Below are 25193 nucleotides of genomic sequence, written 5' to 3' on the forward strand. Positions count from 1 at the left end.
TTGGAGCAACGTTAGATATATCTGGCTATATGAAAACTCTTTTGATCTCACTTTCTCCTTTCCGTTATTATGATCATATTGACGACCTTGTGACTGACCATTGGAACATTCGCTTTGAAGGTTTAACGTTTGACCAATATCTTGGGAGAGACATTGATTTGCATATCTCCCTTCATCGACAAGTTTTGAGCTTCCGGGGACTTAGGTTTTCCATTTTCAAAGCATAACAACCCTTCCGTGATGAAGTTTTGAACTTTAAATCTCAGGATCGAACAATCTTCTGTAGAGTGGCTAAACTCTTGAGAATGATAACCACATGATCTCTTGACACCTTTCCAGTCTGGACGCAAATAAGTATTGTACCTCGGAGGAAAAGGCTTTAGAAGCCCACTTTCAAAGAGAAAGGGTAACAAGTCTGAATATGAGATCGGAATCGGAACCATAGGTGTCCTCTTCTTTTCTTTCTATTCTTTTTGGCCTTCTTTACTGGCACTTGAACCTCCTCTATGCCTCTTTTCTTTGAGTCCGATTCCACTTTCGTATTAGAAGTCTCACCCTTAACTTCTGCTTTTCCCAGTATGATCTCCGTAGCATCTTCTGGAATCTTACTTAATTTTTGGAGTTGAATTGAATTACCACATCCCCTAACATGTTCTTGATCAGTTGCTATCATCACATTGGTTGTACCACTAACATTCAGATTCTCACCCGAAGTCTTCATATTTTCTTGTGTAGTAGGGTCATCTGATGATTTCTCCCCATATATCACTGTAATCATCATGCTCATCAACTTGGACATCTGTCCCCTGGATTCAACTTGGAACTTCCTTGCTTCATCAATCATTTCTTGTTGGGTCCTTACGAGTTGTTCTTGAATTCTCTCGATCTTACTAACTCGTGCTAAGATCTCATTCATTGTTGTCCATCTTTCCAGAAACACGTCTCAGGGTAACTTCAATTTAATTTCAGAGCTTCTGCCACATCATCTTTCACGAGTTACTCTCATATTTTCATGATTTATGCATGTAAAAATGCTTAAATTAAAGCGATGTGAATGCAAATGTGGATGCAAAAATGCAAATGCAAAAGGTTTTAATCCTAAAAGTGACCACTATAGAACACCCTTCATTTAGACAACAAGATTTCATTACATCATGTAATCAAAATACAATTGTGATTCTTCATTTCCTTGAACCATACTCTTCATGGAATCTGGCATTGCATCTCCAAAATGGTCGGCGTATTTTATCACATTTGATGAAATCGATTGTCCTTGAATCGAATCTTGGGATCTCCATCTCCACTTTCAATGGAAAGTGCTTTGTGAAGGGTCTTCTCGTCCTTGGCATTACTGCATCTATATCCTGAGGGAACATCTTCAAGATGTCTTTCTTTGTGGATCGGTCTTCAATCAGTTTCAAATTTCTTCATTCATCGGATGTCCTTCTTCATGAATCCTTCTTTAGTCAGGTTCAAATTTCTTCATTCGTCGAATGTTCTTCTTCATGAATCATCTGAATGCCTCTGGATCTCCAGATTTTGATTACATGGTTAAGAATTTCTTGTCTCATTATGACCAACCTTCTTATTAGTCAATCACTTGTGAATTAACACCTTGTGATGACATGAAGATGTGAATGTAATAAAATCAAAATAAAATAGACATAGAACAAAAATGGGTTAGTGCACATAATATAAAAAACAAAATAAGTACCATAAACATCAAATAAAACCTACCCTCACATGTTGGCTACCCAATCATGCTTTAGTAGATCCTACCCAACATGATATCTACCCCCATGCTTTGTTTGAACATTAAAACCCTAACCGCATAATATCTAATTCACATGCTTGCTTGACAAATAAACCTAACCGCATGATATCTAGTTCACACGCATTTATTCGAAAAAACGAAAATGAATGACTCAAAAAGCTTTTCCTTGTGTACCCTCCTCATGGGACTCTTAAGGTTCGGGTTTGGCTCGACCTAAGTTTGGGCTCTATGTTCACTATATGCTTGGTTCGGTTCTAAAGTAATAGGTTCTCGAATTGTCCTTGTCGGTGCCCCCTTGGGCTGTCGAACCCTCAATCCTAGCTCATCACAGGCTTTAGGGGATCGAGTTCAATTTCGAGGGAACACCCCCCTTATGTCCATGCAGATGTGAATACCATCACGAGGACTATAAGGCGTGAGCTCCAGGAGCGATCCACTATCCCATGCGGAGGTGAAAACCACACGAGGGCATAGTCTCTCACTCCTACTTAATTAGGATGGAGTGGGGTTTTAGCTCATGTCATGAAAATGCAACTGTGCAGTGTGTGAGGAAAAGCGAAAAAACACATAATAAAAGCACTCAAAAATCAATTCTCAATTCACAAATAATCTGAAACCATTAGCAAACATATCAGTATAACTATTTAATTGTTAATCGAATTAAATCAAAAACCAAACAAAACTTATTAAAAAACCAAACAAGGGATAAAAAACCAAATTAAAACAAATTTATAACTTTCAATTGCAAAGACACATAATTAATCGACTATCGGCCTGACTCTAAAAAAAAGTCCCCAGCAGAGTCGCCAAGCTGTCGAAACGATTTTTCCTTAAAAGTGAAAAAATGAGATTTTGAAAACCACATTAATTTTTAATTTACCTCTTTCAATTGATTTTTAATTTAAAAACAAATGCGATTTAAAAAACCTCTCGTTTCGAAAATTTTTAGATTTCCTTTATGATAAAAAAAGGGTTCGAAGAGTCACCACCAATCCTTGATTAGGGTGTGAATGGGCACCCAAAAATGTTTTGTCATTTTAAATAAAAATTAATTTTAATTAAAACAACAAATTAAGATCTGCATTACCAAAAAATAAGTTCGGGAGTCGGTTACGTGTGGGGAATGATTAGCACCCCAATAACGCCCTAAATCGGTACCTAGTTGATTAATTAACGTCTTTGCAATGAACTTTATAAATTCGAATTTAATTTGATTTTTATCCCATAAAACAAAGATGTGAATTTAATAATATTCAAAAGAACTCAAATAAATTAAATTAACATTACCAAGTCGTTTTAGAAAGATAAAGAGTGTTCGATTATTTACAAATATCGAGACCAGATCTTAAAAGCTATAACAACATTTTCTTGATAAATTTAAATAAACGAACATTTCATTTTCTTTCGTTCCCAAATTTTAGGTGACAAATCAATTTTTGGTTTACTTTTGGGATACACTTTTAATTTAAAATGGTCAAAACGACCCCCTAATCAGTTAAGACAAGCCATTCAAGATAATTTTAAATTAAAAAGGTATTACCCTTAGTCCGATTATGTATTTGTCGAGTTATGCACATGAGGATATTATACAAATTATGCAATGTTATTCGAACAAAATATTATCATACTAAAAATGTTAAAACGTACGATGGAAAGTTATCACCATGTATAATAAATAAACCCACGTAATGATAAAACAAATATGCTTAGTAAGAAAATTACCACCTTACACACGTGTCATAATATATAATATATGTATGACCCGTGTCCACCTAACAACAAATATATATACATACACTTATGCGCATGTTACCATGGAGAAACGACACATGCATAATAAACTCATAAAATATACATATATTGAGCACACATGTCTCCAAACAAATGAACAAAGGGTTAAACTCCTATAATCAGTCCTCCAATTGTATATAAAAAAAATGCAACATAAATAAATACACAAATGTACATAAAAAAAGAGAACAACATGATGACCAAAACGAAAGGATAGGCAAAGTCAGAATTAAAAGCTTAACTTAGTCAAAGATCATATCATGGAGCGTAAATATTGATATCTTAGATACTAGCAGTGAAGTAAGCCCATAAATACACTTGGGGCTAAATTAAAAGTTTTGAAAATGGTATCCCGAGTGTACAAACAATGGAAAACTCAAAATGACTACACTTAGGGACTAAAACAGAAGGCTCAAAAATAGAGTGGTAAATCTAGAATTTAGAAAATATGAAAAGAGGCCTAAAACTGGATTTTACCCTAAAGCTTCAATGGCTAAAAATTAATTTACCCAAATGCTATAATATAAAACCTATTTTTCAACTAAACCTAGACTAAACTTACACCTACACTCACACACAGCCGCTCAAGCTGTCTTCCCCTCTACTCTCTCCCTCACGCTCATATGGTCGAAAACAAGGTTTCTCAAGCTAGATGAACTCCAAATGGCCACCATATCTTGGTGACCATTCCATACTCTGAACCGACACAGAATTCGACCGGGTAAGTTCCTAATCCTAACCCAAACACAACTAAATACTTGATGCTCTTCTAACCCTTTTTATTCAAAACCCCCGATCTAAAAAAACTTAACCCATATGCAAGGTTTCCCGACCGACTATCAACATTTGAACACCGACTCTGGCGACATACAACTCAGGTAAATCTTAATCCTTCCCTATTTTCTATTTTGATTTTGACAGGAAAAAAAACAAAATAAATGCATGAAATATTTAAGAACAAAAATAAAAATAAAACTTTTTGAAAATACCCTCTCTTTTAAAGTGTATCACTGGATTTTGCCTTTGTTGTTGGATTGTTAATGGAAATGATGTATTGCTTTCGTTTTCTGTTGTTGATGAACTCCTCTCATTTGTTGTTTTTCTTCACCTTTGCTTCAAAAATTAACACACGCACACACCATACTTTCCAATGTTTTGTTCTGCTGCTTTGTATTGATGACACCAAAAAAGAAAACCTTGTGTTTCTAAAAAATTGGTCTCAAATTTATTTTGTTTTTTATTGCTTCGCAAATGGTGAACCAGAAAATCTTTACAAATTGTTTTTTTTATCGCTGATAATCTCTCGGATAATATCTCTCCCTTTTTTTGTCTGTAATCTGTGGTGCTTAATAATTTCTGGTTCCTTCCCTTTCCTTTTTTTCTTTGGCTCCTTCCTCTCCTCTGTTATGTGTTCCTTTTCCATTTCTGGTGGTTAATTGTTCATTAAAAACTGACCCCCACCCCACTTTGTTTTGGTTAACTCCGATAACCATTTTTTCGGTTTTCCTAGACTTCACATGGACTGGCTTGGATGATAATGTTGCTGGGTCATTGGGCTTGAACTGGGTCTTCAACGGGTTAGGTTCTTCTTTAGGCTTGTCATTGCTTCGGGTCTGCTCCGACATAACCCTGGACAAATCGAGTATCTACAATTAGTATAAAAATTAATTAATCAGATAGAAAGATTAGATAGGTCATGACAAAATTAATTTTAAAGAAACGATTATTTCACAGTAAAGTTGTTATTTTATTATTTTCGGCCATTTTATTTTATTATTCAGTCTAATGAATTGCAGCAATATATTTCTAATAACTTAGAAGTAACTTATTAAAATCATTTTTTAGGTTTAAAAATATTTTTATTTGAAATCACGATGTGTTAAAAATTAGAGTCTTTTGAGCAAGGTACCATTAGAGAATTACTATTATCTTATTTTTATTCTCTTTACATCACTGATTTTATAAAAGTAATAGTTTGGTCACTTTATATTATCGATGTATAAGACTAAGTGTAATTAATTAGTTAATGACATGATAGGTTATTAAAAGGAATTAATTTTTAATTTAACCCTTAAATTTTAGAGAAAATAACCTCAGTGACAAAAAATACCTTATAATATACGATTTTAACCAACTTTTTTTTGGATTTGCCAAAATGACCAACTAAATCGCAATGCGATCAATAATTCGCAACGCGATCTCCGGTATCGCAAATCAGTTTCCAGATTCGCAACGCGAACTTCGACTATCGCAACGCGAACTTGGACTATCGCAATGCAAACTTGGACTATCGCAATGCGATTTACATATTCGCATTGCGATAGTCCAAGTTCGCGTTGCGATAGTCCAAGTTCGCGTTGCGATTTTCCAAATTCGTTGCAATAGTCGAAGTTCGCGTTGCGATTTATTCCAAATTCGTTGTGATAGTCCAAAATCGTAACGACTGGTGGTATTGCATTTGTTTCTTAAGAAGACCACGACCACGAGACGAGACGAGACGAGACGGCGGCGGCGGCGGCGCGCGAGAGTCTCCCTTGTTCTCTATCACTCAACAAGGAAGTGGGAAAGCCAAGCCTTAAATACCATTCCCAATAGTGTTTCCAATACTATGTGGGATTGAGCATTACCAACACTTGTTTCCAATACAATGTGATTATTCAGGAAACAATTAACAATCATGCACCTTAAAACAACTGAATCAGCAACCAATTGCATTAGTATTATACGATTAAATATGTCATAATTAAAAGTCAATCTACAATCAATCGCGATTATTACAATTTTAAGCAAAACATTCAAAAATAATATCACTATTTAAGGCTCAATCCCACATAGTATTGGGAACAAGTGTTGGTAATACTCAATCTCACATAGTATTGGAAACACTATTGGGAATGGTATTTAAGGCTTGGCTTTCCCACTTCCTTGTTGAGTGATAGAGAACAAGGGGGACTCTCGCGCGCCACCGCCGCCGTCGCCGTCCGTCTCGTCTCGGGTCGTGGTCGTGGTCGTGGTCGTGGTCGTGGTCGTGGTAATACGTGTCTTCGACACGTCCGCGCGAATACTATCTTTTTAGAGAAAATTCTTAAGAAACAAATGCAATACCACCAGTCGTTGCGACTTTGGACTATCGCAACGAATTTGGAATAAATCGCAACGCGAACTTCGACTATCGCAACGAATTTGGAATAAATCGCAACGCGAACCTCGACTATCGCAACAAATTTGGAATAAATCGCAATGCAAACTTCGACTATCGCAACGAATTTGAACGCGAACTCGCAACGCGAACTTCGACTATCGCAACGCGAACTTGGACTATCGCAATGCGAATATGTAAATTGCAATACGATAGTCGAAGTTCGCGTTGCGAATCTGGAAACTGATTTGTGATACCGGAGATCGTGTTGCGAATTATCGATCGCATTGCGATTTACTTGGTCATTTTGGCAAATCCAAAAAAAGTTGGTTAAAATCGTATATTATAAGGCATTTTTGGTCACTGAGGTTATTTTCTCTAAATTTTAAATTAAATATTAACTTGACCACTAAATTTTGAATAAAATAATAATTTGATCACTAAATTTTAGATAAAATATCAATTTAACTCTTGAATACTACCAAAATTTATGGTCGTTGCTCATTACCATCGCCGACCATCATCGTCAAAGAACATTAATCCCCGGAAATTTTAACTTTATTCCTTTTTAACCTATTGAACATGATTATGATGTTTGTTTCATCGAAAGATATTTTAAACCCCACAAATATAAAGTCCAGAACCGTATGACTCTCTGTAAAATTAAACCATAATAATAAGTTTAATATTAACATTCTTTAAAAAATAATACATTAAAAATATAAATCTACATGTTATTAAATCCATAAAAATGTTATTTAAAAATTAAAAATACATAAAATATTAAACATTGAAAAATCTTACATAACATTATTTTAAAAGTTAATGACATCGATTTAATATTTAATATTAAAAAAGCATATGAATGATCAAAATGAAACCTAGAAGAATATGAATTAATGATACTAGCCTAACAATTGAAATCTAAAAGAATATTGGTAGGATTACCTGAAAACAATGACAATGGCTAAAAAAAGTAAGGAATGGAGATCCTACATCTGGAGAGCATACAATCATCATGAAGATAAGCCAGTCCTTTTTCAATGTAGGTCGCCCTTCACCTGCAAGTGTGGTATCTATGGAAGATACCAAAATTGTTAACCTTGGGAGTGCTGTAATTATAATAAAACTTCATATGTTTAGATCTGTTTCTATTAGAGATGTTTTCTTCGAGAACTATCTATAATTCAAACGATCAAATGATAATCAACTTTGGTAATGTTCAGATGTTAACATTGAAGCTGATGGCATATGTGTTTTGGTAGAATATGGGTGGGAATTCATTGGATTATGATGATTAATCCATCGGATACATAACATATGAACAAACCCCAACAATCCATCAATAAAGAAATTTTTAGAAATCTATTTGTTCCGCTCATTATTTTTTCTCCTAAAGGAGTTAAGTTTGCTTTTAAGTAATGAACTAATCCTGGTCCTTGTACAATTGTTCCATCCAAGCAATGAGCATACCTGGAACCCCATTGTTATGACATTGCTGTTGCGACTGGTCCTTGAGTCTAAATTGCTCGACAGAAGGGATGGTGTTCATATGAGACTAGACCCGAGACACTTCTGGTTCATCACCGATTAATGGCATTTGAGAGTGTTGAATTTGCCAAATTGTTGCCATTGTTTAGGAATACGAGAGAAGCAGATTTTCTTAGGTTTTTAGTTCTTCTCCTTGTATACCCCAGTCTAGTAACACCAATCTGAGAGGTTATGAGGCAGAACACCCACTGGCGATATTGGTGTAGAATACCCTGAATGACGGTTTATAGTAGGACGCTTGATAACACCTGTGGTCCACTTCGAACTTAAAATCGATGTTGGAGTTATTCCGGATGGTTCGACCCCAAAGGATGGAGATGTCATTATAAGAGAGGATGCTAGGTTCATCGGGTAACTAGCATGGAGCTTCTGGTTTATATTCGAGCACATTTGAACTCCAATCTGTGATTGCAATTGAGCAGAAGCAGTCTCGAGTGAAAATCCTCGCAACGGGGGCCTAGTAGTATCAAGAGATCCAAAAATATCCTTAAGGTTATTCGGCTTCACCCCTCTATACCTATTTAATTCACTGGATATCTCGTCAATTAGTTGCTGTTGCTGTTGTTGGTGGCGATGTTGACGTTCCAAACTAAGCATTTGTATGTTTAAATCCTTACCCCGAGCGCTTTGAGCAGCTTTCAACCTATTAGGAAGTTGCAAGGTAGGAGGTATGATGCTAGACTGGTTCGGCCACATCCCTCCAGCGATAGAAGAGGTCCTAGGGGGAGTCAAGGGAGATGTTGATGTCGAAGGCTTTATAACTGATGGAGAGGTAGGAGCAAGTGGGCTTATCGAACCATATTAAAGACTAGCTGCATATGATCTAGGAGAAGGCAAAGCTGAACCTGTCGAAGCATACAAAAGACGAAGCTCCTCTTGCTTGTGAGCAAAGAAACTAACCCTTCTGGTGCAATCGGTCTCATCCTTGCATAGACGAGTTCGATTCTGGGCAAGATGAAGCAAAGACTCAAAAATACCATGTGAATATTCACAGTTATAGCCTTGCTTGCACGATCCCTTACGAATTTCGAGGCAAGGGACACAACTATAAAGATACTTCCTAGGATCACGGCTCCTTGCATTTTCCCCCGGATGAACAAATGGGCACTCGGTCCAGTCATGAGAGTAAGCCCTTGAGCAAGATTGGACCTTGAAAGTATACATCCTAAACTCGTTTGTCCCATGTATCCCGCTCTTAATGTCGGGAAGAGAAAGATCGTAGGGATAATCTTTCTTCTCATTTCCATCTTTCCAAGCTCGGGGAGCTGAATCTACTTGCTGCTCTAACCCTTCTATCTCATTCCCTACTTGAGCTGTTAGACCCAGGGTTTTAAAAAACGGTCCGCGACCGAGATTTCGGCCGCGATATAACAGTTTCGCCGCCCTCCGAATTACCCGCGACGGCCGCAATAGCGCCTGCGACGGCCGTAATCACGGTAAATCCAAAATAAACGAAAACACGACCGCGACCGCGATTTGAAACCCTGGTTAGACCCTCTCTTTCATCAACACTACCACCTCATTTCAGCAAAGTCTGCAATATCTTTTTTTTGGAGTTGAAATCCGAGTTACAACAAGCCGAAGCAGTCAAATCAACAGGTCGATTTCCATTAGCATCAATAGAATTCGTATCGGCAGAAGCGTCAAGCAAGATTTTAACAACCTCGACTGAATGAGAGGAGCCACCAGTAGCAGCACAGTGGAGAGCGGTGGCTCCATCAGAACCACAAGACCTATTAACGTCAACACAACTGCTTTTGACGATATAATTCACCACATCCTTGCATCCGAAAATCGAAGCAATCAAAAGGGGTATTCTTTCTTGAAACCCCATCTTTTTTGAACCTACTCTCCTTTCATACCACAGGCTTGGCTCATCAATGTCAAGACCCTTTTCCCCAATGGCGAATTTGAAGCCAATCAGATCATTTGAAGCCAACAACTCGAGCAAATCCGAGAATTTCTGAGAGACATCATTTTTGTTTATGAGACTCGCCCTCCATCATGATTTGAGTTGGTTTTCTCGTTAAAACACTGTACATATGGAATTTTCTCTTTGTATCTATGAAGGCAATAAAGAAAATGATGGTTTTTGTTTTTAAATAATTTAATTATGAAATAATAAAATAGAATGAGACAAATTATTTTGGAGAAGATGCAAAAAATATAACATATAAATATGATATTTTTTAGTAAAATAATTATTATTTATGGTAAGGTGGTTATAACATAACTAGGTGGATGCTTAATTGTTTCGACAGAGCAGCTGCTTATTTTTTAACATATTATTCAAAGCATTTTTAAATAAGAAAACATATATATTTAAAACAAAATATTAACTTGACATCGTTAAACTAAATTAGTATTACTTAATTCATAACGTTAAGTTAATAAAAAATTTAAGTATTTTAAGAAATTAATCATATCATCTTTTTCTCATCTGGCTGTGTCAGTTTTGATACTATTTTCAGGTTAATTAGTAGTTAAATAGCTGAAATTTAGAGAGAGAAAAAGATATCTTAGGTAAGAAACATTGTTATAGAATCAACAAGCATTTGTCTGATGTATTGTATTTGATGCCTTGTTATGGGGACAAGCTTTTAAGCCTTTTTGGTTTATAACTTTATCGTAGATTAAATTATTTTTTAATAATGACAACTAGATTTCATTAATAAAAATAATAAAAGAAATTAAAACACACCCAAACATAGAGGAAAATATGAGACAGTCGTCACCAAAAAATTCATACATAAAATAAAAATATTAAATCCAAAGATACGAAAAAAATGAAACCTTTCATTGAGAATAACATCTAACATAAAAAAAAACTCAGTAATTATCATAAATCTATTTATCTCTATCGGACGAGACGCTTTACGAAATGAAAAAATGAGTGGTGAGCAAACCAAACAATTTGACAGGTTGTTTCGCTACATAATTCTAATTATATCGTCAAACTTTTTATCAAATAGGAGATCTCACAATATGTGATTACCGATAAACCAATCAGAAAACAAATTTCGTGAGGATATTTGTGAGAGTACCAACATGACCGTAGAAGTATGCGAAAAACATACCAAAAACCGTAAGGTACATGTCATTGCAACATGCAACTGCAAGCTTAAACCGGTTGTGGTTGTAGCAAATACATAAATAGTTTATACAATATCATCTATATATCTTTATATAGTTTTCAAAAATTGTTTTTCAAAAAAAAAATATAATGCATTTTACAGAAATATTTTTTAAAATTTGTTTTCAATGAAATAAACGGATCCCTAATTTATGTACCACATGCCACTGCTAACTTAAACTTATATAAGAGGTGCAGACTTAGAAACTTATATTAAAATTTTAGGGGTTTAAAATTGTAAAATTTTAGAGGTGTAAAATTAAACTATCAATAAAAAAGACAAGGAAATATATCTAAATTAGATTTGAAATTTCTAAAAGTTTGACCGCTCCCCGACACCCTGTCAGTTCATCCATGCTTTAAAGTATAAAACTTGAACAGAGATGGGGCAAGTCGACTGGGTTGTTGAAGTGGAGACCATGGTGGATTCTGGAACAGAAAGGGAGCATTGTATGAAGTGATGAATCTGTAGAATAGCAATCAGCTTCACTGACCTCAACAAGAATGCTTACAGGCGAAGATCATGTGAAGGCGATGGAAGAGCTCAAACAATGAGCACTCCATTTTCTTAGAGCCAAACAAGTTTCTGCAGCTGGTGATTCTCGATGGTGGTGGAAATTTTATGCTCTGCTAACCATACAATGGAAGATTATGGTCGAAATTATCCGACGTGGAAAGATGCATATTATCAAACGAAATATGCCAATGCTCGAAAATCAATTGCCATTGCAGGAGCTTGGTTGTTATTGAAAGCAATGGAAGTCCCTAGTCTTTGGACAGTTTTATTGAATCATTATTAGTTTTTGTTTCTTTAACGTCTAATCTGAAGCAGATTGAAGACTTTGTCAACAATCTTGCACTCAAGTTTTGCTCTCCCAGTTCACCTCCCTCCTGCATCGGAAGTTGCTTGCTCGTCTTGGAAGTTTACCGAAAGAGTGCTTCCGGACATACTAGATGGTCGTTGACAACCAAGTGCCGCAAACCACGTGTCCCACACTACAAAGATGGCAACACATCATCAGATCCGCAAAGGAGCTTTACGAAGTGAGAATCTGCTTCAAGAAATGTAAAACCGTCACCCTCTACGATATTATGTTCCGTGGAGGGGTCCTTTAGCTTCTGGTTATCATAGCCACGGAATCCATGTTTTTAAACCTTATAGCGTTCGAACATTTGCATGTTGGGCAGAAGTGAGGTCCGATATTTTCTTCAAGGACATCATCGATCGCTCTTTTACACTCGACGGGGATCATTCAGAATGCACACACAAGAGGCAAAGCAGTGGCTAACATGTTGAACTCGCTGTCAGAAGACATTACACTCAACCCAGATAATAACCTTGATGAGGTCCGGAAGATGGTGAACAGGTATTGCCAGAAAGCTTGGAATGAGTGGCACGCCAATCTTATTCAAACATGCTTCAGGAATCCATGGGCTATTATCCGAGATAGTATTGAATATCCCAACTGATCAACATATAATATACCTATTTACAGTAACCAAAAGCTACAGACAGAACCTTTAATATTCCATGAAACTGCAGGTTAAAAACCAGAAAGTAAATGCAAACAAGCACAGGTGAGCAAGCATTGATGATATTCAAGCAAGCTGCAAATTTTCACCCATAACTGTGTAATGAAATAAATTTTATGTTAAAACAAGAAAAATAGAAAATTTATCATCAGAAAGTTGCTGCACTGCTGAAATTTTTTTTTCTCCCTTTTTCATATGAATGTCAAGCTTTCAACAAGGTAAAAGTATTTACATGAAACCAATTATATCAGAGATATCAATGGACTGCAGATTCCATGCATTTCGATCCCAGGTTCCTCCATTGCAATAATGGATGCCATTACTGTGAAGTTCTTTCTGCTTCGCGCTGCAGATTCCATGCATTTCAATCTCAGGTTCCTCCATTGCAATAATGGATGCCATTACTCTGAGGTTCTTTCTGCTTTGTGCTTGTGCTTAGATTATTCAAACCCCATATACGAATCGTACGATCATCACTAGCCGATGCCAACATGTGTGGGTTTGCCGGATTCCAGCTCACACAATTAACCGCTCCGGAATGACCTGGTAATGACTCTATAAGCTCCCCCGTGGTCCTATGCCAAATATAGACCTAGACATATATACAGTAAAGCATACAAAATAAATAAATTTCACTCGGACTAAAGTAAATCAAATTCCTTATAATTTAACATCAAATTTTACTTTGTGCTTCAAAAGTAAATCAATTTCCACACAAGTTTACAACAGTTAGAAAAGGTGTATGTATAATGTCACATTGCTAATCAGTATTCCAGCACTAGCAATCCATACCACAGACTCCACATTTCCCTTGAAAAACTCATGACTGATCCACATAAGCACGAGGATATGACACTCCAAGAACCTTCCATATACATCTAAAACTTTAGAGAACAAAAATTAACATACCCCCATCGACACTTGTATCTAATGCTCTGCAGACAACAGTCTGCCAACACATGCATGGCTTTTATAATATCAAGCCCATCAGCAGAAAATAAATATTGTATAGAATTTTCCGTGAGATATAGATATCATACAGAGGTAAACAACTACCAAGGCAAATCAGCAATGTATAAATTTTGTCTTGGTGTATTTTTTCGTGTCATAATTGTGTTAAAAGGTAATTGACATTGATATAAATTTTGATTCATTAAACTCACTATTAGCAACCACATTATGAGGATACTGCTGTCCATATTAATCATAGGCTAACTTCCTATTAGAGGTATATAGAACAAATAAAAGTCCATACCAGTGAGTCCTCACTACCGCTGGCAATAAAAGCTTCATCAAGGCCACCAAAACAAGACCTAATTATGAAGCGAGTGCGTTTATGGCCTCTATATTTAGAAACAAGTTTCAGATCACCTTCTATATTCCATAGATGGATTTCCTGATTTAAAAGATCTACCAGCAAGAACCTACTGTCTCTCGACAACGAGAATGAAGTTATTGGTTGATCCTCTTCGATAAATCTCTCAACTTTTGCTTCCCGATCGAGTAATAATATTGTTGTTTCTCGACATATACTAATAATTTGCTTTCCATCACCGGTTATTTCCAAATCAGAAATTTTTAGCGTTCGTTGCCCTTTCCAGCACTCTAGCTCTTTCCCATCCAATTCCCACATGCAGATACTCTTATCGTTCAGACCCGAAACTATCCATTTTCCATCTGGAGACCATCCACACGAAACCATACCAAGACCCGTTTTTTCATAAACATGAAGACATTCACCAGAAGAGACATCCCAGAGCCTTATGACCTCATCTGAGCCACATGTCAGAAGCTGACGGTCATCAGGACTCCATGAAACAGAAGAGAGAGGTTTCTGGTGACCAGAGAGATTATGTTTTAAAGATACTCCAGTCTCGTAAACCTGCAATGAGTCAATATTATTAGAATGAGAAAATCGACCAATTGCATGCCGTAGTTGATCCAATCATTAAATAGTGGTCACACATTGACACAATAACACAAGCCCTTGTTTGCTTGAAACTCGAATTCCAACCAAGAGAGTTTTAATCACAAAAACTCTTTCATTGTGGAAGAATTAGAAATTGAAAAAAGTGGAGTGACTGGTCTTTGAAAATACTAAATGCTAAGTACATTGCCAAAATGAAAAGGATTGTTGGGGGGAAGGGGTTCAATGAAGTGCACCATCACAGAAAGCACCTCTTTTCCAGGGTACTTGTTACTAAGGTTCCATTTGGCAAAATGCTTTTTCTATTTGTTCTTTGTTATTTGCTTTCCAACTCCATAAAATTGAGAAAGAGAAAAAATATATTTGATTAGAATGAACAAAGGTATTACGAAAGATGCTAGAGATTGAACATTAAGCATCCGACAAGCTAAGAAACGTTACTAGACTTAGTTGAAGCTACATAAAAATTACCGAGCTCATTTCTGCAGTCAGGTATGAAGAACAGAGTTGAAAATGCAAATAAAATTTATACTATAAGTTGCAATTTAAAAAAGTTAATGACAAATCAAGGATATATGTTACTCTTGTTCCAAATTAATAGCAATACCTCCCAAATGATTGCTGACTGATCATTTGATGACGAAGCTAAGTATTTCCCGTTATGCGAAAATTTCAAAAACCATACTTCATCCGTGTGAGCCTGGAATATCTGTTGCAAAAGGATTTAATTAAATAAATAAATAATGATTTGCAATTATGATTTAAAAAAAGAAGAATGCAAGGAAAAGTAGATAAAATTTCAGAGAAGGAACAAAAACATTGATGAAATTAATTCTCTTTAAAAGAAAAATATAATAAAATTAGTGCACTTTTTTTTTTTGATAGAATATAGGCCTCATTAAAAACCCCTTCATATCCTACATGTTATATAAGTAACACGAAGGACATAGGAAGGAGGAAAAGAGCGCCTCTGAATTATATTAATCTGGAACATAACATACAACCAATCCATAACCATAGTCTGCTAAAAACATAAGACTTAACAACCTAAACACAAACTGCAGCACTAAAACCATACTCCTTAAAAAACTGAATAGACACCACATCCTAAAAACAATAACTCATAACCACAGATCATCCTATACCAGCTTTTGCTAACTCATCTGCTTCCCAGTTAGCAGCTCTCACAATATGTCTTAAAATGATGCCCTTTCCTTCCACATAATTAGCTACGCCTCTTACCAACGACTGAAACAACGGGGTACATAAGTCTGGATTTTTAATCCACTTTAGGGTTGTAGTCAAGTCTGACTCCAAAATAATCCTCTGAGTTGGAAAAGATCCTAACTCCTCGATGAGACTGCAACCTCTTTTGATCGCCAACAGCTCTGCAAGAATAGGCGAACCTCCTCCAATTTTTTCAGAGAATATTCCTAGTTTCAAACCTCTATCATCCCTAATCAGACCTCCAATTCCTCCTTTGTCCCATCCCTTTACCATTTCCCCATCAATATTAAGTTTAATGAAACCTTCTGGCGAAGGTATCCACCTAGAAGTAGGATCACACCTCTGATTCTGTCTTCCAATCGAGTCTGCCAATTTTAAATCCCCAACTAGAGAGTCAAAAGGAATATTAATATCCTTGAATCTCACCCCAAACCAAGAAGCAGTTCTAAATCTAGAAAGAAAGAACAGCAGAGCAGAATCCACTTTCCCTTTCTGAAAATAATCTCGTTCCTACATTTCCAAACCGACCACAACACCGCCCTAGGAATGAATTTCCAAATAGTAGATCTCGGAATTAACTCATCCCACAAAATTAAGAAGTCAATCACCTTCTTAGGAACCACAAAAGAAACATTCCAGCCCCTCAAAAATCTAGACCACAGAACCCAAACCACCTCACAATGCAAAAACAGATGTGAGAACGACTCCTCCCCCTTCCCACACATCGGGCATAAAAGGTCCTCAATCCCAGTCACTCCTCTCTTCGACAGCTCCTTCACTGCAACTATTTGATGTGCAACTTGCCAAACAAAAGCTTCTACACGTGGAGGAGCAACCCCTGCCCAAACATGCCTCTCCCAATTACCCTCCTCTCCCTCATTACCCTCCTGATCATAAAACTTTTTGATACACGATTTAGCTGAAAAACAGTCCTCACCATTACCTAACCATATCCAACAATCTTCCTCTAATAATGAGAAAGCGGTACTATTCAACAATGTAATAAGCTGCAACCATTGGTCAACCTCCCAGTCCACCAAATTCCTTCTCACTTGTATATCCCACACCCATCCTGAGTTACTATGCATCCTGAAATCTGCCACCTTACCCCTTTTGTTATTCGATAATGCAAATAGTCTCGGAAACCTTTCCTTGAGAGGAACAATGCTCAGCCATGTATCATTCCAAAACTCCACTACTTCTCCATTTCCATCTCTCAAACACATGTTTTTTTCTAAGGCAATCCCCAAATTCATCCGTAGAAAAAAAAATTTGAACAACTCCTCTCCAAATCCAAAAAGCTCTAACTGTCCAATTATTCCCAATCATCATAGCATTTGTATCCAAATTGTTCACACTGCAGACCGCTTTTTTCCACCAAGAATTCTTTTCCGAAGAAAATTTCCAAACCCATTTCCCCAAAAGAGCCCTATTCAAGAGCAGCAAATTCGAAATCCCTAAACCTCCCAATTTCTTTGGCTTACACACCGACTTCCAATTCAACCAGTGAATGTTCTTCTTTTCTATCGAACTTCCCCATAAAAAACCTGCCATAATAGAGTTTAACTTGTTGAAAGCACTAATTGGTATCCGAAAAATAGATAGGAAGTAAATGGGGAGAGAACACAAAATGGATTTAACCAAAACGGATTTAACCAAAACAGCCCTTCCAGCCAACGATAGGGTGTTAGCCTTCCAACCAGCCAATGTACTGTAGAATTTCTGCACAACAGGCTCCCACAAGGCAAAAGAGTTCCTCTTGACTCCCAATAGTAGCCCAAGGTATTCCGAAGGAAAAGAACCCATTGAACATCCAATCTCCTTAGCCCATGAATCTAGGACCTCATCCTCAACATTAATTCCAAATATTCTGCTTTTTGTAAAATTCAGCTTCAATCCCACCAATATCTCAAAAACGAACAGCACCCTCCTAACATTCAACAAATCGTGAATTGTTGCTTTGCTGAAAATTATAAGATCGTCCGCGAATTGTAAATGTGATAGCATGAATGATCGATCTAGAGTACCTAGCTCGAAACCCGAAAACAGCCCCTTGTCCACTGCTTTTACCAACAGTAAATGCAACAACTCCCCCCCAAATTAAACATCGGAGATAGTGAACAGCCCTGCCTTAGACCTCTTGAATGGTGAATTTTCTTTGTAGGATTTTCGTTTGCTAAAATAGAAATAGAAGCTGTTGACACATTTAAGTATCCATGAGCACCATCTAGTAACAAATCCCATTTTACCCATTATTTTCATCAAAATCTCCCAATTCACCGAATCATAAGCTCTTTTAAAGTCCACCTTAAATACCACCCCGTTCAATCCTTTCTTCCTCCAAAAGTCAATACCTTCATTTGCAATAAAGGAGCAATCCATAATGTGTCTCCCCGGGATGAATGCAAATTGAGACGGACTTATACCTTTGAAAGAATTTTATAAAACCCTCCAACAAAGCTAATTGGCCTAAAATCATCAAGCCCCTCCGGATTGACCTTCTTCGGAATAAGAGAAATGAAAGAGTGATTAATCTCCATATCCCAATCCTTCCCCTCATAAAACTCCCTAAAAAACAGCAACAACACCTCCTTCAAACTTGACTAGAATTTCTTAAAAAAGCCTAAATTTAGGCCATCAGGACCAAGCGCTTTGTTACAATCCGAATTGGCAATTACTTCCCATATTTCCTCTTCAGAAAATGGCTTTTCAAGAGCCAAACTTTGCTCATTCGAAAGATTAAGAAATTCCCAATCCAAATCGTCAACCTCCAGAGTATTTCCATGCTGAAACAAAGCCTTAAAAAAATCCACCACTGAGGCTTTTATCCTGCTAGGATCCGAAATGACTTCATTCCCCACTTTGAGGGACTTTATAAGGTTCCTCCTACCTCTACCTCTAGCACATAGATGAAAAAATCTTGTGTTCTTATCCCCTTCCAAACTCTACTTCACTCTTGACTTTTGAAACCAAATCGATTCTGCTTGTATAGTTGCCAAATTGCATAGTTGCCAAATGCACTTTCCATTAGTCTAAGAAGATACTTTTATGCTTGGAAGTGTATCATTTTCTGCTGAAAGCTCTTTCCTAAAGAAAAGAAAATGAATCATAAATGTTTTCTAATAAACACAAGATTTATAATTTGCTTGGATAACATTCCCAGTTGTTGATTGTTTGAATCAATCATGCATTGCACATCCACATATCATGTATCACAGGCAAAGCTGAGTTAACAAAACTAGGTTTAGAGAACTATACGACATATCATGTGTAGCTTCACTCTTTTACCTGATCTTAATAATCTTGGAACAAACATATGGCTACCAGTGAAAGAAGATATTGACTCGGACGCTCACCAGTTTAGAAATGACCTTTCATCAGCATACTTATTAAGTAATCACATTGAATTCAATCTTTCCAAACAATTCTCAAGCATCATGATTAGGAACCATCCTCGCAAGTCTTTCAATCATGCATGAGATATTAAAGAGCTAGTTATCTAGTCAATTTTGGACTTCAAATCACTTATTCTATGAGTATCTCTATGAATTCATCAATGTAAGATCTTTTTCCCTTCACATCATCTCTATAAAAGGTGAGGCCCCTGAAAACACAAAATTGTTCCTCTTTCGTTACTTAATGTTGGTCTTACATTGCCAATTTCAGATTCTAACAGTCCCTTCAACAAACTTTCGAGATTAGTGTAAATACGGACAGTAGAGAATGCCTCAAGATGGCATCAAACAAAGAAATTGTCCCTCCAAAAAGGTAATCAAAACCCTAACTAATAACCAAATACCTAATACGGTTATCCCATTCCTGAACCAAAAAAAGATTAAAACCTAGTATCCATATTGATCAAGCAAAAACTTAAAATACATATCCAATCTACACAAAAATGAAAAAGAATGCGTATTGTACAATTTGTTATGTAATACACAAGAAAATTTGTATCAATAAAATGTAAAAAGACTAAGAATTTTGCCATATTTTAAGAAAAGATAAAGAAAAAGAAAATCTGATTAGCAGAACAGAATCAAACCTGCAATGCTTGAGAAGGAATTTGATCTCTCCCACACTGATGATCAGAATATAGTGACATTTCCTTATCCAATGAGTTGTGAAACATGCAAGCATCTCGTTGCAATACAAGGGCCTGTTCAACTAAATGCTCCAACCTTCCTTCCGGGATCATAACTTTAGGAGGAAGCAGCTTCTGTAATTCTTCCAATAGTTTACTCCGGGATCTTGCCCTCAATGTATCTTGTTTCGGAGACCGAACAGAAGAACAGTAAGATGGTGACACGATGTATGAAGAAAGCTCACGTACTCTACTATTATTGACACTAAGAGGTGCAATCTCAGTCCTCAATGTTTTCAGGGCATCCATTACCTTTTCTTCATCCAAAAGTTCCAAAAACTTATGTTCCAATATCAGAAAAGAGGCTGATTTTATGGTCTTTTCATCAGTCAGACCAATATTACGCAATGTAACAACACTTTCATCCCAATTTCCCTCAAGAATTTGCCGCATAAATTCATTGACCACAGAAGAATATAATGGTATCCCTGACTCTTCCTCTAGATGAGCACCACTCTTTATATAACCAAGAGAATATAACGCTTTTGCTATTATTCGGACAAATTCTACCTTCTTTATAACACCTTTCGAGCCAACAACTTCTTCACCCCCTTCAGACTGCAGGGGCCGAGCCATTAGGTCACCTAAAGACCCAGCTACAGTCTCTGTAATAGTTGAACCGTTGGAAAGACGTCTCAGTTCTTCAGAGGATAGTTTCATACGTTTTGAGGCTGGTTCATTATCCTCTACACCTCCCATGAAAGGTGCACCTCAGCCCATATATAATTGGAGAGGTAAAGAAATGGCAATACAGATAAGTTAATGCCTCTAATGAATCACAAGGAGCAAGCGCCTGCATACAATATTCAACAAGGGAATATAAGCTATTAAAATTCACAATAAGAAAGAGAGAAAGCAGTGCAAAGAAAAAAAAATCCAAGGATTACAAATAATAAGAGAAGGCTACATCTTATCTCCTGAAAGTAATCAATTTAGCTATCTGTCATAACAGGAACACATACAACCCTTTTATACAAGTTAAGGAAAAAAAACGATCCTCTTGATAATTAGAATACCATCATTATGATACAATGGCTACATGTCAGATCATCACAACGCAAATATGGAATTTCTACAGCAAAGAGAAAGATTTGGATTCATAGAAGAGCAGGGATATAAGGGAGAAGGCAATGAAGCACCCAAAAAATTAAAAGATTTAGGTCAAAGCCTTAATGGCATCCAGAGTTCACTTCGGATTAATCTTAATAACTTCAACAGATCCTTGATCTGAAGAGAACAATGATAGTATAAGCTTAAAAAGTGACTCAACTAAAATGGTCATAAGTTTAAGTTTCTAGCTAAAAAAGAAAATTTATATTGACCAAGACATCAACTGCCTAACATCAGAGTTTCCATTTTCAGCTATTCTGTAAGACATGATTAATGGTCAAAATCTCCATTTAACATATCCAAAATACCCAAATAACTGACTCAACCAATAGGACATGCATAATTGCAGCTGGTCCCTTTATTTGTGATTTACATCCTAAGCTACAACACAATGATCAGTTTTATGGCTTAGGGTCAAAACCATGTATGGCAACAGCTACCTTGATGAATTAGTCAGTTAGTTGTTTGTCTTGAAAAAAAAAATATTTATACACTGTACAGTGATAGATATCATAAGGCAAACAAAGGAAACCCTGGACAAGTCTACTAGTTAGTCAGCATAAGGGATCCAAGGTAAATTGGAGGATCGCTAACTTCATATTTCAGCCAAAAAAAAACTTGGGAACTTGCAATTGTGATGATAATTTATAAAGATCACTACTCCCCTTCACGTTTACAGTTTAGAACATTTGTTAACGTGATATAATTGAATACATTATACATAAGAAAGAAAAATAAAACATCATTCTAGCTACAAATATGAATTTAACCTCAATAATATGTATCCAATTTGATTGAAAAAGGGGGTAAAGGGAAGATTTCATTAATTTGATAAAACTGAACATCCAGTCCTATAAATAAAAGAGAGAAATAACAGGACATAAAGTATCAATATATCATTCAGTGATTATTATTACCATACTATACTAGTGCAGAATGCTTTTTGAAAATTGAAGGGTCATAAATTCTGATTTAGTCATATTGAAACAACAAATTAAAAACATCTCAATCAATTTCGTAGTAATTACACTTGATGTGCTAACAAAATCTGAAATCAAACTCCGTTGTTCTTGAATAATTTCTTTGTGATAAAAAAGTTATAAATGTTTATAACCCTACAATCACTATTAATTAAAAGGAATTGGGATTCAGCATTACAAATCTTTGCAACTTTAGTTCACTAAGTTGTGCAGGGGATAATTGTTAACAAATACTTGCAAAGCTGAGAACTTCAACCATTACTTGGACAACAAAAGACATTACATCTATTTTTGTAAGAAATTTATTTCTTCTTATAAATATCTATCAACCTACACAATTTTAACGTAGTGGTTGGCATGTCTCCAAGTACGACAACACTATCCAAAAACATGAATAGAGAGAAACATGGACAAAAGCATAAAGGACTGACAAAATATAAGTTTGTTTTGCTAGGAGCGACTTAGCTTAAGTAATCAAAATTCTTAATATTAATGTGCAAGCCTGAGAAGATTGCAATTTTCAAAAACCAAATTGTTAGCTTAATGGTCTACAACAAAAATGCTAAGGCCGCTATAAGATGTAACTAAATACCGAAACCTGCACTTATAATTGATTGAAAGAATCACGTTGCCATAATATCAAATATATGATGAAGTTAAAGCTACACAAACTACATTCAAAATAAGATCATTTGAAAATGATAAAAAGGAAGGAGCTTTTCACCAGCATGTAGAATGGAGAAAGAAAATAGTTTTAGATCCAAAATTGAATAAAAACAAGTTCCTAGCAGAAATAATGGCAAACCCACATCAGAAATACAATCAATAATGTAGAGCCCCTACAATATCAAGCAGATAAAACTAATAACATAGAAATATACTTAAAAAATAAAAGCTACTAATCAATTAGCTCTGAAGTAAAACTATACCAAAACCAGCAAAACATTAGATTGCAAGGTAAATCAGAGTAAACCCAGCACTAAAAAGGAAACAAAATCTGAAATACCCACTAAGAGATTATGAACAAACAAGCCGATTCAGATCAGATAGAATCGGATTGAGAAATCAATAATTCAAGAACTGGAAGAAGACATTATAAAAGAAACAATTACCCTGATATTATTTGTCGGCAAACACTTGATTTTTAAGCAAGAAACATAAGAAATAAATCGAAAACAAAAAAGGGTCTACTAATCAAAATCAGATGAAAAAGTCCAAAGGGCTATCCGTACCCAAGTGAAATAAAGGTAAGCGTTTGGTACCTTTACAGAGGGGTAGAAAACAGGAGATTTTAAGAGCTTTTTTCCCTTTGCGTGGAGGAAATCACCTCAAAAGGAAACTATAAAGAGTGTTTGAGAATTGAGCTATTAACTTAGCCAATGGGGCTATCTGAACAGCTTTCATCTTCTCAAAATATAAAAGGATAACGCTTTCTTAGGGCCAATTCAGGCTAACCTTGATGATGGATTGGGCTCATAGCAAAATCTAATGGTCTCGTATTGATGATTAGTTTGCTATCTTTTTCTACAATTTTTTTATAATAAAAACCGCTAGTCTTATTAGAGTTTACAACTATCACCGTTAATTAAATATATAATTTGAATATTTTGTGGCATTGAAACTAATAATTTTAGATCATATAAGGATATAGGACCATACATGGAAACTGTTAAAAATCCAACCAAAAGACTAATAAAAAATAAATATAAACAAATCTGATTGTATCGATAAATAAACTACAAAAAGAAATTAAACTATTAAAAGATCACCGAAAATTAAAAATAAGAATTGAGCGTCGTGAGAAACTATCCACTGACGCAAAATCGCGTATTCAAACTCAATCCGACAGTCTATAGCATGGAAGATCATCAAGATTATAAATAAACGTCATAAAAACAAAGAAACAAAGAACAATCAAACGACCGAGAAAGAAGACGGAAAATGTGTCATAAAAACAAAGAAAAACATGTCACATAGATAAAATTATTCTTATTAAAAACTAAAAAGAAACAAAGAGAGAAGAAAACCAGTGGTCGAAAACCAACATCACAACCGATACTGTTGTCGACTAAACCTAAAAAAAATCTTATCTATATGGTTCAAATTCTAAAGAAAAAAAAGAGAGAAACACCTAGGGTAAAAAAACACTTTTTTCTACAATGTTTCTTTTCAAAGTTGATTAATTTATTTCATTTTTTACACAATTCATGTTATTAGATAAAAGTTATTGAAAGAAAGAATTATTATTGATAATTATAAGTTTATTGAAGGTGATTTGAGTAAAATTATTTTATTATCTTTGTTACTAATAACAAATTGATTATAGTTGGTATCGAAGTGACAAACTTAATTCATTTCAATATTTTAAGGAGGTTATTTTTGTAAGCATAAACTTCAACCAGCATGTGATGTATATTTTAGATGGGATATAGGGTTGAAAAGTCATTTTTATAAATTGTATAACTATTTCATAGTATTTCAACACTTCTTGAAATGCATCAATCAGACGTTGGTAACTTAAATTATGAAATTTCAAGATAAAATTGCACACGCGAGAAATTAAATACAAGTCTAAATTGAGACTTTGGATAAAATTTGAAGAATTTATTTGCTTCATTTTTATTTAAATGGTTTAGGGCCTTTGAGAAAAGATTATATTTAGTTTAGATTGAATTAGGATTTGAATTTTTCGAGTTTAAGTTAGATAATATTTGTATTAAGTCATATATATTAAATGATTGATTGAAAAATATCTTTAAAATTTATTTGATTTATGAATTAGCTAATTTATTGGTCTACGAATATATTACGTACTTTTTGATAGATACAATAAAGATCTAAGTTTTAAAAAAATTCTCTTGATGTTCTTTCTCCATGTAGATTGACT

General features: G+C 35.5%; 1 protein-coding gene, 1 long non-coding RNA gene and 2 pseudogenes across 6 annotated transcripts; 2 read left to right on the forward strand and 2 right to left on the reverse strand.

Annotated features, from left to right (window-relative positions):
- Positions 1-1210: 1210 nt before the first annotated feature.
- On the reverse strand, positions 1211-23711 carry LOC120140342 (WD repeat-containing protein 26 homolog). Of its 5 annotated transcripts, XM_039155323.1 has the most exons (7): positions 23569-23711; positions 20118-21009; positions 15456-15557; positions 14177-14803; positions 13269-13513; positions 13087-13185; positions 1212-1224 (listed from the first exon to the last, which is right to left on the reverse strand). In XM_039155323.1, exons 2-5 carry the CDS (start codon positions 20913-20915, stop codon positions 13292-13294), a joined length of 1749 nt encoding a protein of 582 aa, XP_039011254.1. In that variant the 5' UTR covers positions 20916-21009; positions 23569-23711; the 3' UTR covers positions 1212-1224; positions 13087-13185; positions 13269-13291. The 5 variants fall into 5 exon arrangements, with proteins under 5 accessions (XP_039011252.1, XP_039011253.1, XP_039011255.1 ...); XM_039155321.1 differs by having other exon boundaries at positions 1211-1224; positions 13087-13513; XM_039155322.1 differs by having other exon boundaries at positions 1211-1224; positions 13087-13513; positions 23539-23700.
- Positions 8403-11744, reverse strand: LOC120140297 (annotated as a pseudogene).
- On the forward strand, positions 11772-12858 carry LOC120140298 (annotated as a pseudogene).
- LOC120140344 lies at positions 21069-21356 on the forward strand. The gene is made up of 2 exons (XR_005517717.1): positions 21069-21193; positions 21295-21356. It is a non-coding gene; the product is annotated as an uncharacterized LOC120140344 (long non-coding RNA).
- Positions 23712-25193: the final 1482 nt, after the last annotated feature.

The sequence above is a fragment of the Hibiscus syriacus genome, unplaced genomic scaffold (genome assembly GCF_006381635.1).
Source record: "Hibiscus syriacus cultivar Baekdansim isolate YM2019G1 unplaced genomic scaffold, ASM638163v2 tig00110783_pilon, whole genome shotgun sequence".
Taxonomy (NCBI): domain Eukaryota; kingdom Viridiplantae; phylum Streptophyta; class Magnoliopsida; order Malvales; family Malvaceae; genus Hibiscus; species Hibiscus syriacus.

Excerpts from the sequence above, each read along its gene's own strand:
- LOC120140342 (XM_039155321.1), bottom strand. The coding sequence starts at position 20,915 with ATGGGAGGTGTAGAGGATAATGAACCAGCCTCAAAACGTATGAAACTA. Across the intron at positions 15,558-20,117 it reads TTCCTTCTCAAGCATTGCAG|ATATTCCAGGCTCACACGGA; the intron begins GTTTGATTCTGT and ends CTTTTGCAACAG. Across the intron at positions 14,804-15,455 it reads AGTCAGCAATCATTTGGGAG|GTTTACGAGACTGGAGTATC; the intron begins GTATTGCTATTA and ends GACTCATTGCAG.